The sequence below is a fragment of the Bidens hawaiensis genome, unplaced genomic scaffold (genome assembly GCF_021521415.1).
Source record: "Bidens hawaiensis isolate Kalapana, Puna unplaced genomic scaffold, B.hawaiensis_p1.1 tig00041317_1, whole genome shotgun sequence".
NCBI classification, from domain to species: domain Eukaryota; kingdom Viridiplantae; phylum Streptophyta; class Magnoliopsida; order Asterales; family Asteraceae; genus Bidens; species Bidens hawaiensis.
Window position 1 is genome coordinate 18098 of NW_027505712.1, and position 16174 is coordinate 34271.

A 16174-nucleotide genomic window follows, 5' to 3' on the forward strand; every position below is an offset into this window, starting at 1 on the left:
ACTTAAGCAGAATCCCAACCTTAAGCGGGTATTTTGATTTGCCTAAGCCTTGTACAAGTAGCACTTCTACTTAAACCGTCAGAACCTTGTTTCGAACTCGCTTAACCACTCGACGGAGCGTCAGAACTTCAATTCATGCACGTTTTACGAGAAATCGGGACCACGGAACCTCACTATGGTCGGGCATGTTCCCCAAGGTTATGTTTGTGTAAAGAAAGGTGTTTTTGGAATGAGAATGCTTCAAACCCGTAGCCCCCTTTTATAGGCAAAGTTTTGGGGACCGTCGCGTAGCGCGATGGGGTTTCCCCCTGGCCATCGCGTAGCGCGACGCCGCAATCCACCAGAAGTTGCCACCTGTTGACACGTGGTTGATCCGGTTACTTAACCGGGTCATCGCGTAGAGCGATACCCCTTCCTTCTGGACCATCGCGTAGCGTGACGCCCCCTTTTTCTAAACTCATGGGAAATTGCGTTGCATAGCGCGATGATCTAGTCTGTATACCCATCAGGTAGCGCGATGGGTCGAGGAAGTCAAAATTTTTATTTTCAACCCCTGGACTTTGTTAACTCGTCACTTCTTGGTTTATCTTCCACAATTCAAAAATACTAAAGCAGCCCTTATGCGGCTCGCAACGATGCAGGCGTGCCAAATGCGCATCAAAACGCCACACTACGCCCATCGCCCGAGTCCGAGTTCGTGCGCGTGCGCGTTGGGTGCTTCGCACCCTCCGCTAGGACTAGTGAGAGTGGTTAGCCTCATAAGAACATTACCATGGAAAACTCCTTCCTTATAAAGTGCTTTTTATTTCTTTCCCACCTTCCATGTGAGATGGAGTTTCCTTACTTATTCCTTTAACATAATATGTTTTCTTTTCTTTATCATACTTTTTCCCATTACCTTTCTCATAATTATTTTTGGTTCTTTATCTTTATAAACTTGTCAAATTTGAACCTAAACTTTGTGGGTATTACAAAGGCAAAGAGCAAGAGGCGGTGAAGACAGGAAATAATTTTGTATTTTTTAAAATTAAAATTGTAATATTTTTTTAATGTTTTTGTAATGTTTAATGCTTTTTTATTTATAAAATTTAGTTTTTTTTGTTTACATTATTGAGTTATATTAAAAAAATAAAAAAAATTAGAAATTCGCTGAAGCCACCGTTCGCGTAAACCACAACAAGCTCAAGTGGCTTCAGTGGTGGCTTTAGTGAGTGCCTAGTCAGCATTGCATGACACAATATTCTTGAATTATAAATTCAAAAACAATACACAGTCTTAAGACGCGAATTTTTTCTTCATTCGGCCTAAAACTTTAAACGATTCTTAAAGAAAGCTATGAATACAAGCCATCAAAATACCAATAAACACTTGTCTCCATTGACTCTAAATATGTGATAATTGTCCAAGTTATTGACTTTACTTTCACTCCATATATCAATTAGTGTATGAGAAATACTAGAGACATTAAAAATTGAGCAACACTATAGTTACTCCAAAGCTTTGTTCCTGATCAAAGGAAAACAGAGACTAGATATTATTCCATTCATTTTAATAAAGACCATAATTGTCAAACAAAACAAAAGCTAGCTCCAAATTTCATTTTCTAAAACTATGATTCTGATGTAGCAATCATCCTTATTTCTTTACCAACCTCAGACGTTGAATAGTCTTTATGAAAGATCTGTCAAAACAAAAATCAATAATGTGTTAAAAGAAAAAAAAAATCTAAATAAACAATAACATATAAACTAAAATTACCCCCAGGGAACATCTCCCGCGAGCAACCAGTCACCATCTTTGTCTTGATAAGTAAGTTGCACATCTTCATAACCTGTGATTCGGTTGCCCATTTAAATAATAGTTTTAACAAAGTTGGTTAAAAGTTAGACCAGACTAAAAGTAGGGTGCAAATGAGCCGAGCTGTTTGCGAGTTATTCGAGGTCGGATAGCATCCAATAAAACTCGTTTATTTATCGAGCCCGGGCTTGAGCCTTGTATAGAAAGCTTGTTTTGGCTCGTCGAACATAACTAGCCTTGTGCATATATATGACCTATTTTAGACTTCTATATATTAGTTTCACATTACACAATTGAGCTCGAGCCGAGCTATGGCTCAATTAACAACTACACGAGCTCGAGCTGAGCTCAAGCTTGTTTAATGTTTTTCTCAAAATATGTAAAAAGTAATTAAAAACATATATGAATTAATTAACAAATAATAAGCGAGTGAAACCTGCGTTTTGAAAAAAAGATTCACAGGCCAATGAGCTTTAGAAAAAACACTCGAAACGAACCAAGTTTGAGTAGGTCAAAGAAAAGCTAAGCTCGAGCTAAGGCTCGGTACGACTCATTTCTAAAGTCTACTCTTAAAGAAACATATATAATTGTGTATATACTAAAAGATGTTACATAAAATAATGGAAATTTAAAAGCTGAGGCGACACGTAATGTAACTTACATTTTCCGAACATGGTGGCTAAGGTGTGTACAAGGGTTTGGTAGGATTGGTGCATATTAAGGTCAACCTTTCTTGCAATTCCCATGCCTTCCATGTGGACTTTAACGTACATTGACTTTGACCCTCCGTTTCCCATTTTCTGGGGGCAAACTTTCCTCCTACATAATTTCACCGGCGGCCATCTGATAACACCACCTTCGTTTCTAATTAAAATTAATACAACATTAATGGGACCTATATAATTCTTATGACCGGATCAATACATTATTTAAAGAGAAAATTTCTAAAATAGACATAGAATACAAAAAAAAAAAAAAAAAGGAAAAACAACTTGAGCAAGTTTAATGAAACAAAGACATTTGTCTCATTAAGTGAAGAGGTAGGTCCCAGCAGAGCCCAGTTGGACCCGCAAGACTCACCTTGAAGAGGGACGTCTGCGCAAGGACCAACTGGTTCCGCAGGACCCACCATGCTCAGAGATGAAGACCTTACGCGCAGTACGCCAGCTGTTCCCGCAGGGAAAGCCTCCCAATGGTGAAGTACCCCGCCTGTTCCCGCAGCTGCGGATACAAGCCATCAGGGAAGGCTACCCGCACTAATAGCAAGGCTACACGCACAAGGCACTAACTCTCAATAATTCAGTGTCACCTGAAGGAATGAGCAAGGCGGGAATACTCCCGCCCAAATGAGCCAGTCCGTATGCTTCTGGAAGATCTTTTGTACTATACCTGCCAAGGTATGGACAAAATAGACAAGATCTGACCAAAGCAGCCCATGAACCAATCACAGGGTGACAGCTCACCGACAACAGTACGAGGAGGAGCACGCTCTAGTACTGTTTGTTACTATTAGCCGCTGCCCACTCACCAACCCTTGTCGTGGCACGCACATAGCCTGCAGTTGGTGAAAAGGGAACAGTACACAGCCGGCGGAAAAGGAATAGTACATAGCCGGCGGAAAGGAACAGTACACAGCCGGCCTTATCACTATCAGCAGCTGCCTACCCACCAACCAGCATGGCACGTGCGTAGCCCATAGTTGGTAGAACAGGAATATTATACAGCTGGCTGTACCTGCTTGGAAACCTACCTTCGGCTATAAATACTCCAACACCTTGGAACGGTATCATTATCTTGTATCTTATCTTCTCTAGCCATCTCTCTTTATATACACTTATATTCAGAGCAATCTAGTCTGATTCTCACGCCGGAGGGTGGTCACAAGGAGGAACCCCCCTTCTCAGTGACGAGCTCATGGTGTCTGTTTTGCAGGTCATCAGAATAACCATCTCTGCCGGACCTAACCCTCGTGGGAAACATTACTTAACCCCCAGATTATCCATAATCTACTCGGGGTCACCTAGTGTTTCTTTATTGGCGCCATCCGTGCATAAAAGCTAGAACTAATTCTCAGTTTTTTCAAAAACCTCTGAAAAGATGGTTAACGTTACTCCGGTCCCAAGGCCAGTGAGTGACCAGGAAACCCCAGTAACCACAACCCCAGCTACTGGGGGGAACACCGGCGGTTACACAAATTTTACGAACACTACCCCGGTTACCCAAGCCGGGGCAAGTGCAGTAAACAATATTTCACTGGGGTTCACTGATGCCCAGTTGGAGAAACAGACGAGGCTCCCTCGCCAAACACTCGATCAAGTTAAGGCGTGGGCCGAAGCACGTCAGAAGGAATTCCAAGCTGAGTTGGATGAACGCTTGCGTTCACTCCAACAGGCTGACGAATTCGGGAGCACTCGACAACAGCTCAACATGAACAGTGAGTGCGAGTACTCGGACGATGATCGGGAGGAATCCGACACCGACACAAACCCTCGCCACAGGGCGAAAGGGAAGCGTAAGGAAACGGACTTCCAACCAAGAAGGAATTTTGGAGAAACCTTCAAACCAAGGAACGCGGGGGGAAACCCACGTGACTTCTCCAAAACCTTTAGACCAACTGCTGCAAATGCGGGAACGTCCAAGTTTGCAAGGGACATTGCGGAAGCAATCGCCCCGAGAAGTGCCAAACAGATGTCCAACATCGGCACTTATGATGGTATATCCGACCCAGACGATCACTTGAACAGATTCATAGCGGGGGCAACCGTCAGCAACTGGACGGAACCCACGTGGTGTTATATGTTCCAGATGACGCTGGTTGGAGCGGCCAGGGCGTGGTTCGATCGTTTACCGGTCCACCACATCTATGATTGGGCGGACTTTCAGCACAAGTTCAGCCAACACTTCAGTCAACAGAGGAAATATACTGAAGAACAGTGGACGATCCTCAACTGCGTTAGAGAGGAGGATGAATCTTTACTAGACTTCATCACTCGCTTCAACTCCAAAAAGCTGAGTCTGGGCAACATAAGTGAAGATCTTGTTCGCGCCGCTTTCATCCAGGGCGCCGAATACCCAGAGCTTATCCGCACGTTGACGGGTAAGGACGGCATGCCATCCACATGGGATGCCATCATGACGGCGGCCAAGCGCTTTGCCGAGACGGAGAAGCAACTGGGTAGGGATTTTCCCCAGAGTACACACCTCTACACGCAGAGGACCAGAGAAAACAACGTTCGGACCACCCGGCAGAACAAAAAGAGGAAGCTAGGTATTTGGCAGTCAAGGGTAAACTTTGACACCACATCCAGCTCTCGCCCTCTCGTAGGTGGAAGGGATAACACGCACCCTTCGAACCGAAAACACCGGTGGACGCCACTCACCAAAAGCGTCACGGAGATATTTGCCACTGAAAAACTCCCGTGGCCGAAAGCTCCAGTGATTCGGCAGCGACCTAATGCGGATCAGAGCAAGTCCTGTGACTTCCACGGGACAAAGGGTCACAACACTGAGGAGTGTACATCCTTGAGGGATATTGTTGAAACATTCGTCAAGGATGGAAGACTTACACACCTTGTGGCATCAATCAAGAATGGAGGGAGGAATGATAACCGGTACAAAGGCAACGGACGAAAGCCCGTTGACATCAGCATCCACATGGTTCAGAGTAACATCAGAGGAAGAAAACGACGAACGACATAACCATGCGCGTGGAAGGAAGCTGAGGTGCGCTTCCCGCGAGTGCCAAGAAGACCCAGCAAAGAAGGCCCTATCGTCATCAGAAGCCAGCTGGGGCACTACATCACTTCCCGCACTCTTGCTGACAACGGCGCCTCGTCAACGGTTATGTACAGGAAGTTCTTCGACAAGCTAGACGACGAAGACAAGGAACGTCTGGAAACGGTCTACGCCTCAATGGAAGGGTTCGATGGCAGCACAAACACCCCCATGGGTATCCTATCTTTCCCCATCATTCTCACGGACGGGAAACACTCCCGCACAGAAGACGTGGACTTCGTCGTGATGAGGAAGCCACACCACACATACGACATTCTCTTCGGGAGAGACGGGATGGCAAGATTCAATGCCGTGGTATCTTCAGTCCACGGCATGATGGGATGGCCAACAGCTGAGGGTGTAGCAATGATCACCGGTATTCCCCAGGTATGCATCGCATCTGTCTCATCTAAACCCAAACCAAAGATGGCTAAACCAACCATCACCGAACCAGAAAAATGGGCCCTCAATGGCAAATACCCTGACCAGGCTGTTACCATTGGCCCAACAATCACTGATCCTACGCGTACCTTACTCAAACGCTTACTACAGAGAAACGCTGACATCTTCGCGTGGACACCAGCTGACATGACTGGTGTACCTCGAAGTAAAGCAGAGCATAAGCTTAAGTGTGACCCGGGTTTTACGCCAGTCATACAAAAGCGCAGAGTAATTGGGGCGGAACAGGATAACGCGTGTAGAACCCAAGTCAAGGAACTCCTTGACGCGGGCATCGTACGCGTTAGTAGATATCAAACATGGGTTGCAAATCCCGTTATGGTACCGAAGGCTAACAAACAATGGCGCATGTGCATAGATTTCAAAGATTTAAACAAAGCATGCCTCAAAGATTGTTACCCGTTACCCGAAATTGACCTCAAAGTGGATTCATTAGCACCGTTTCGCCTTAAATGCTTCCTTGACGCATATAAGGGGTACCATCAAATCCACATGGCCGTAGATGATCAGGACAAAACCGCATTTCGGACGCCCGATGGCACATTTTGTTATCAAATGATGCCATTCGGACTTAAGAATGCAGGGTCCACATACCAACGCCTGATGGACAAAGAGTTTCATGCCCAAATTGGGAGAAACTTGGAAGTCTAAATGGATGATTTGGTCATCAAAAGCCCTGAGCCAGAAGCGATGTTGAAAGACATCGAAGAAACTTTCAACATGCTCAGAAAGATAAACATGAAGCTCAAACCGAGCAAGTGTTCCTTTGGGATGGAAGAATGGAAGTTCTTGGGAGTCATTGTTACTAAAGATGGCTTCAGAGCGAACCCTGAAAAGGTCGAAGCCATTATCAAAATGGAATCACCTACTACCATCAAGCAAGCCCAGACACTGAATGGACGCCTAGTCGCACTTAACCGCTTTTTGTCAAACCATGCGGATAGGTCGTTCCCATTCGTGTCAACATTGAGAAACTGTTTAAAGAAAACGCACTTCCGCTGGACACAAGAAGCGGAAGCAGCTTTTCAGGAAATTCGGTCATGCCTGATCGAACTCCCGACGCTCACAGCACCAGAAGTGGGGGAGGAATTAATCATATACCTTTCCGCCACAGACAGAGCAACCGGGGCAGTCATGCTAGTAGAGCGAAAAGGTATCCAAATGCCTATTTACTATGTTAGCCGTGTCCTAACAGACGTAGAAACCCGGTACACTACCCTGGAAAAATTAGTCTTAGCACTTGTACAGGCTTCACGCAGGCTAAGACGATATTTCCAAGGTCACACAATCACCATTCTCGCCAACTTCAAACTTGCAAACGTTCTAGGCAAACCCGAGTTATCGGGACGTCTATCCAAATGGGCAATTGAGTTGGGGGAATATGCGATAAAGTACAAGCCAAGACCAACCATAAAAGGCCAGGTCTTGGCCGACTTTATTGCAGAAATCCCCGCTTCGCGGGAGAAAGAGTGCCAGGAGGAGGCTCAACCCTCCCCAGCACAGGACATCGATGATGTCTGGCGACTCTACACTGATGGAGCAGCCAGCAACGAGGGTTCAGGCGCAGGGTTGAAACTAACCAACCCAGCAGGCCAAGAATACACTTACGCTATTCGACTGGATTTTCCAAGTACGAATAACGAAGCAGAATATGAAGCATTCTTGGCCGGGCTGAGAATTGCGCGTAAGATGGGAGTGAAAAACTTGGAAGCCCACGTGGATTCCATGTTATTAGCCAACCAAATAAACGGGACGTACACGGCCGTGAATGACACAATGGCCCTGTACCTCGCACAAGCAAAAACCCTTATGCGCGATTTTAATGATTGTAAAGTCATACACGTCAAGCGTAGCGAAAAAAAATCTGCGGATGCGTTAAGCAAGCTTGCATCATTAGCCTTCACCCATTTGGGAAAGGACATCCGCATTGAACTCCTTGGAGCACCATCAGTCCCGCACAAGGAAATTTGTGTCATCCAAACCGGCACAGAAACGTGGATGACACCGATAATAAATTACCTTGCAGCGGGTATACTACCAGAGTCGAAAACACAGGCAAGAAAAATACGTTGTAAAGCATTAAACTATTAACTCATCGATGGCATCCTTTACAGACGTAACTTTCTTGGCCCACTCTTAAGATGCGTGGACAACCAAGATGCTGGCTACCTCCTAAGGGAAGTGCACGAGGGCATCTGTGGAGTACACGCAGGTCCACGCGCTGTTGTAGCTAAGCTAAACAACGCGGGATACTTTTGGCCGGGGATGCATACAGATGCGCTGGCATACATCAGAAAGTGTAGGTCTTGCCAGCTCTACGCACCCAACACGCATCGCCCGAAGAATGAACTTTTTCCAGTCACCTCTTCATGGCCATTTCAGAAGTGGGCCATCGATGTGACAGGCCCATTTCCTACAGCAGCAGGAAACGTTCAGTTCCTAGTGGTAGCCATCGACTACTTCACCAAGTGGATAGAAGCAAAACCCTTAGCCCAAACAACTGCAAAACATATTAAAAAATTTATTTGGGAATTTATTATTTGTCGTTTTGGACTTCCACAGACTTTGGTGAGTGATAACAGCACCAACTTTGCTGACAAGAAGCTACAAAAATGGCTGCAAGAACTTCAAATCACCCACACCTTTACCTCAGTGGCACACCCGCAAGGTAACGGTGAGGTGGAAAGAGCAAATAAAAGCATCGTCGAATGCATAAAGAAAAGACTCCTGGAACACAGATCCGGCTGGGTAGACGAAGTTCCACACGTCCTTTGGGCAAACAGAACGCTGAAAAAGGCCAGTACGGGAGAAACCCCGTTCAGCCTCACTTATGGCACTGAAGCCATGGTCCCAGTCGAAATTGGTTTACCCTCACCAAGGGTCTTGATTCAGCTAGAAGACAATGATGCGGAAAGACGGTTAGACCTTATGCTAACCGAGGAACGCATAGACTTAGCCGCAGCGCGTGAAGAAAACTACAAGCGACAAATGCAAAAGTACTACAACACGCGGGTAAAACTCTGCAACTTCAATGTAGGAGACTACATATTGCGTAACAACGAGGCTTCAAACCAAGAGCGCCCAAGAAAACTGGCACCGGTCTGGGAAGGACCGTACATTATCAAAGAAGTTTTAGGAAAAGGCGCATACCGGCTCGAAAGGCTCGATGACACTCCTATCCCAAGAACATGGAACGGAGCTCAATTACGCAAATGTTACATGTAGATCAATTCCAAACTTGTAAAGAAAAGGCCTAGAGCCACTTCTAATGGAAATGATTCTCCTTTATCACATTGTGTTGATAGCCTTACCTTTATACTTATGAACTTCCCACACTGATATGCCGGTATTCACCGCATAAATATGGGAAGAAGTAAGTCGTTGCGTGTGAAAGGCGGCAAAACCTGCATAAACACATAAAACGGTAAAAATTTCTAAGGAAAAGATAAGGAAAACCTTCACGCAGGTCAGCTATAGGTGAAGTTTGGTCATCCCAATAAATGAAAGTGACGGTCCTACCCGCACAATCATGATAGAGGAAACTGAACATTAACCTATTGGCAACCGCGCGTCGAAAGGTTAACTTATTCAAAACACTTAGAAAATTTCAAAGGAAAAGATGAGGAAAACTTCCACGCAGGTCAGATATGGGTAAAGTTTAGCCATCCTACTAAGTGAAAGTGACGGTCTTATCCGCACAATCATGAAAGAGGAAGCAAAACTTTAACTTATTATCTGCCACGTTGAAAAGTTAACTTATCTAAGTACTCAAGAAATTGCTAAGTTAAAACAAAATATGCGCGAAATAAACAAGGCAAGGCATTAACAAAAAATCTTTATTCCATCAACATTCAAACATTACAAGAATTGCTGGGTACATACCCGCATACAAGATTAGAAGTCTATACAAACATAAAAATCTACTCTAATGGTGGAAAGGGATCTAAAGTATCAAGCTTCAGGACCACTCCCACTTGGACCCGCACCATCAGTATAGTGTGGCGGTTCAAGGAAAGCTTTGAGGATAGCTAGCCCATCATCAGCAGCAGCAATCTCGTTTACCTTCTCCACCACCGGATGCGGGAAGGCGGCATACTGATTCACTGCTTGGTCATACGCAGCTTCAGTATCCACATTGTAAAGAGGGAAGTTGGAAGGCGGAATGCCTTGTTCAACAAACCCTAGACCAAGCAGGAAGCCAACCTTTTCCCCATCCTCATGAGAGGCGTTGAGGGCTGCGCTCATCGCATCGTCATATGATGTGTTCGTGAACACCCGATGCACAACCTAAAAAACAGAAGTATATCAAAAACTCTTCTAAGGAAAAGCGTAAAGAAATTGTGAAACTGCGCATACCTGAGACAACGCTTCTCGGAGAAGCCATTCCTTGGTAACCAGAGCCTCCTGGAGGGCAGCTTGAGCTTCATTACGGGCGCGTTCGGCTTCGTTCTTTGTAAGGTTGGCAAGCAACACATCTTTGTCTGCAGCCTCTTCGACGCCCTTTAGCTTACGCTCAGTGTGGTCAAGCACCCCCCTCTGGTCCAAGATCTCTTGGAGCTTCTTGGCATCTTCCATGGCCAAGGCATCATGAGCCTGCTGGAGCCTCTCTAATTTGGCTTTAAGTTCCTCATTCTCGATGCGTAGAGGCTCAGCAGCAGCTTCAGCCTTGGTGGCCCTCTCGGTTGCGTTCCGTGCAGTTTCCTTAGCCAACCGAAGCTGTTCATTAACAGCTTGGGCGGCCTTAAAACGGGCCTCGAGACGAGCCTGAACTTCAACCTCAAGGGCCTTGAAGGCCTTCTCCTTCTCCGCAGAAACGGCGGAGAGCCTCCTGTTCTCCTCCCGGACAGCCCGCGCCTGAGCTACTTCTTGGATACGAGCTGCCTTTAACTTGTCGTTTTCACGACAAAGCAGCTCGACGCGCGGCTGCATCCGGGCTACGAGAATGCGGAGCTCATTTGTCAACCTACCCTCCTGGTAGCTTGACATTGCTTCCCCCAGCGCCCCACTTAGGGCGGCGTGGCGCGCCCACTCGACGTATTCCACAGGCGTCCGAAGGGTTGTTCCTCGGCGGATGTTCCATCGTGGAACATACACTTCATTGGAATCCGACACTGCAAAAGCAAAAAGCAGTTAGGAAAAGATGATATAAAATAAAATAAAATAATAGAAGGCCAAAATAACCCTACGCACCTGTAGGGTCGACGATAGGCCTGTAGCCGCCAAACCCATCACCCGAACCTAACGGATATCCATCTAAGAGGTCAGGCAGATGGGAAGGAGGCAGAGATTGGCTTGACGCCCCAACCTCGGACATACCTGAAGGACCGGCCGTAGTCGCCGGGGCAGGAGGAGGCATAGCGGAGGCCGCCGTGGTAGAAACCAACGGAGGTGAACTCACCGGAGGTGAACTCACAACCGCGGCCGCGGCTGTGGAAGAATCCACAGAAACACTCACCGCCGGCTCAGTGAAGGAATCAGTGAATATGGCACTGACAGCCGGCGGAGACGTCGTCACAGTTGGAACAGTTGGCTCAACCGGGTGAGCAACTGAACCAACAACTGAAGCAGGCGTAGTCGCCTGGGTCATCGCCTCAGGTAGGTTAACCAAACCTACCGTCATGGGTCCGGAGGTGCTCCTCCCCGCTCCACCCTGGAATTCGGTAGCATCCACGCCTGCACAAAGAAGATATATAAGTATAATAGCGAAAAGTTATGCAGTTAAGATAAATGAAGTATACTTACGGGTCCTTTTGAGCTTGAAGGTGCGAACGGGCGGGGACGAACCCGATGGAGCTGGCCTCTTCGTACCGGTCACCGTCGTTGTCCTGGGCTGCTCGGAGGTGACAGCCGTTTCAACCTCCGGAGCAGTGGTCTCAACACCACCCTGGTTCCCCGCCGCCTCTTCACTCTCGGTCTCCGACTCAGACCGGTTCACCTGGTCGGCAGTGGAGGCTACCTTCGCCTTGCCCTTCCCGCCAGCAGCCTTCTTCTTCCGCGCAAGAAAAGGACCATCTGCGGATTCCTCATCAGAAGATGACAAGATTAGAGGAATTCCAGCAGAGGTTTCAGCATTCAGAGGGCGAGGGTTAAATAGTCTTTTACCTGGCCGCGTGGCACTCAGTATTTCGTAGCCTGGCGGGTAGGCCTCCACAAACCGATCCGCAGTCTGCGCAAGGATGGGCAACTCGTTATCGTCAAGAGCACGAGTACCCAACCGAGCGGGACCGTCAGCTTCCCGCGGATGCAAGAGGGACTGCAAGTCATTTCCCTCTGAAATAAAAAGAAAAACAGTTAGAAAAAACCCTAAATCAACAAAGAAGACGGAGCATACCGTAAGGGATAAAGTTCAAACCGTATTCAAGTACGATGGGAATCTGTGGTGCATCCGCCCCAGCATCCTTCCACACCCTGCTCATACCGAGCATCACCATCCCGGACTCCGGAAAGCGGTAAATCGGAGTCTGGATCCGGGAAATCTTGGAGAACCATTCCGCCTCCTGGTAGTTGGAGGCGTGAAGGCTGGGGAGAGCTCTCCCGTTCTTAAATGTCATCGCTATAGGGACGACACGGGCAGAGATGTAAAAGAACTCCCGCTTCCAAGACCGAAGACTGCGCTCGGTAGCGCAGATCTTCAAACCCTTGATCCGGGTGACCAGGGTGTACCAGCCTTGGATGCACCTCCAGGAGTAGAAGGTCATCAGGCGGTCGACGTGGGGATCCACGCCAAGAATGAGGCACACCCACTCAAAATGGCGGATCTTGGCGATCGCCATTGGGTGTACCTCCGTCAGGTGTACACCGTGTCTATCCAGAACACGGTATACAAACTTCGTCAATGGGAACCTAAGATTCCCATAGACGAAGAAGGCGGCATATACCCCTATTTTGCCCTTGGGGGCATCGTACACCGTCTGGTGTGGCTCCGGAAACTCAGGCTCGAACGGCTCGAGCATGAACTTCCGGACGATGTACCGGTAAAGCTCGATGGGAAGAGCACACTGGCATTCGCCAGCAGTGCTCTTATCGTCCTTATCGGACGTAGACGTCGGGTTCTCGACATACAAGTCAGACTCCTCGACGGTAGCTTCTGGATCATGAGTAGACATGTTTTGGAGGTAAAGAAGAACGATTTCAGGAGTATGCTCGACAGAAAGAGTATTCGCCGGAAATCGCTTAGAAGATGAAGAAAGAAGTGAAAGTGTGGATTACCATGAACCCTCTCCCCCTTTATATACTCATCGCAATGAATGCGATGAATTTAATGCGGAGGAGAGAGAAAAGAGCTGGTGCAATGAAACTATGACACGTGGAAAAAGCAAGCTGGCAACAGCTGTTGACGAGACGTGCGCCGTAAAATCCGCACCCACGCGCCCGAAAAATCGAGCCCACGCGCCTGAAAAAGCGTCTGGAATGACCATATACTGTCACGTCGTCATAACTTCCTGCACGTCCTGAAACTGTCAGAAGAAACCGTCAGACACTAACGTCCCTTCAACAGTCTGGACTGTTCTTATCCTTTCACCAACTCTTCGAATTTCAAAGAAATTCAAAAAGATTCAAATATTCAAAAATAAGAGGGAATATACCCCCTTACCTGGGCAACCAAGTAACTATAAGACATGTGCGAGTACAGTGTCAAGGCAAAACCCTTCACATACTTAGCACCCGCAGGGAATGGACGCCAAGAATACCTTGGAAGTAAGATAACTATAAGACGAGTGCGGGTACAGTGTCAAGGCGAAACCCTTCACATACTTAGCACTCGCAGAGAATTGAAACCAAGAAGGATCTTCTGGGCCATGCTTGTGGAAAGGGAAATAACATCCCCGCATAGCGGGAACGTTGAGAACTAAATTGTTTGAAGCTCCAGGATGGAATTGGTTCTTTAACATAATTGATCACTATGTTTAAAACTACCAAAACCTCGTGGAGAATCTACACAAGTGAAACTCAACGCTCCTGACTTGCGAGGAGGTTACACACCTACCCGCATCATACCCAAAGATCAAGCAGAAAAGTCGGGAATTTCTGCACGTGACATTAGGGAAACAACGGGAAGAATCCCCACGGACAACCTTAAAACTAAATCCTTTTCAAAACCCCTTGCTTAAGTCCAAAGTTCACCTCACTTATTAACAATTCATGAGAAGAACATTGGACTGGGGGGGCTTGAAGAGGTAGGTCCCAGCAGAGCCCAGTTGGACCCGCAAGACTCACCTTGAAGAGGGACGTCTGCGCAAGGACCAACTGGTTCCGCAGGACCCACCATGCTCAGAGATGAAGACCTTACGCGCAGTACGCCAGCTGTTCCCGCAGGGAAAGCCTCCCAATGGTGAAGTACCCCGCCTGTTCCCGCAGCTGCGGATACAAGCCATCAGGGAAGGCTACCCGCACTAATAGCAAGGCTACACGCACGAGGCACTAATTCTCAATAATTCAGTGTCACCTGAAGGAATTAGCAAGGCGGGAATACTCCCGCCCAAATGAGCCAGTCCGTATGCTTCTGGAAGATCTTTTGTACTATACCTGCCAAGGTATGGACAAAATAGACAAGATCTGACCAAAGCAGCCCATGAACCAATCACAGGGTGACAGCTCACCGACAACAGTACGAGGAGGAGCACGCTCTAGTACTGTTTGTCACTATTAGCCGCTGCCCACTCACCAACCCTTGTCGTGGCACGCACATAGCCTGCAGTTGGTGGAAAGGGAACAGTACACAGCCGGCGGAAAAGGAATAGTACATAGCCGGCGGAAAGGAACAGTACACAGCCGGCCTTGTCACTATCAGCCACTGCCTACCCACCAACCAGCATGGCACGTGCGTAGCCCATAGTTGGTAGAACATGAATATTATACAGCTGGCTGTACCTGCTTGGAAACCTACCTTCGGCTATAAATACTCCAACACCTTGGAACGGTATCATTATCTTGTATCTTATCTTCTCTAGCAATCTCTCTTTATATACACTTATATTCAGAGCAATCTAGTCTGATTCTCACGCCGGAGGGTGGTCACAAGGAGGAACCCCCCCTTCTCAGTGACGAGCTCACGGTGTCTGTTTTGCAGGTCATCAGAATAACCATCTCTGCCGGACCTAACCCTCGTGGGAAACATTACTTAACCCCCAGATTATCCATAATCTACTCGGGGTCACCTAGTGTTTCTTCATTAAGCTATGGTAACTGATATATACACTAATTTAAACTCTATTAGTATATAACACTGTAACCATAACACAAACTTAAAAAACACAAAACTAATAATACAACAGTATATATACACGCATACGTTTTTTTAACTTTTAGCAATTATTTTTTTCTTCAATTTTAAATGGTACTCACACTTATTTATAAATTGAAAAAAAAAAATTAAACCTACAATCCTTTTATTTATTTTCACAAAAATAACACTATGCCTATATGGCTAGATTTAAATGAATTTATTATACAACCTTTCCTCTTTGAGATATTTATGATAAAATTTAAGTGGACTAATTTGGTAAAGCTCACATAATACAAGATTTTAACCACGGGAATCATCATTGATAAACACATAAGACGAGATTTAATTAAACTAATTCTTCTAAAAATCTATAAAATATTAATTAGTATTTACCTGTGTTGCACAAAGGTTGAATCCGACTGCACTTCATCGTCAGCATCACAATCATATTTTTTGTTCCAGACGAGAAGAGGCAGCGTTAGAGGAACACGATCATCATCGTCATCGTGTTTTCTTTTCTTCAAATCATGAGAACACGAAGATGCAGATGAAGATGATGAAGAGAGACTTAGGCCCAGATGAAGTTCCATTGTTATCTGCAAATAAGATATCAATTGAAGAAGGAATTAGATAAAGACAGTATCATGGTTTATAAATTAATAACGATTTGGGTATGTTGTAGGATTAGCTAGGTGTAGGTATATATTGAGTATGTAGAGAGAGAAAGTAGTGAGAGGAGAGAAGGCAGAGCATTAGATTATGGATGGGTGTGTCTGGTGGTGTTTTAGTCTCTCTCACATACTAAATTTGAGAGAGGGAACCATGACGAGAAAATAACGTATTAATGTTCTTACCATGCTATTATGTTAACTTATCATAAATGTTTGAATATTCATAATGTTTAAATAGAACAAGTAT

The 16174-nt window shown here is 46.2% G+C and overlaps 1 protein-coding gene across 1 annotated transcript; it reads right to left on the reverse strand.

The window, feature by feature from the left end:
- Positions 1-1589: 1589 nt before the first annotated feature.
- Positions 1590-15846, reverse strand: LOC143614908 (auxin-responsive protein IAA5-like). Its single transcript, XM_077088205.1, has 4 exons — positions 15650-15846; positions 2459-2661; positions 1759-1831; positions 1590-1681 (listed from the first exon to the last, which is right to left on the reverse strand). Exons 1-4 carry the CDS (start codon positions 15844-15846, stop codon positions 1636-1638), a joined length of 519 nt encoding a protein of 172 aa, XP_076944320.1. The 3' UTR covers positions 1590-1635.
- Between the last annotated feature and the right edge of the window lie 328 nt (positions 15847-16174).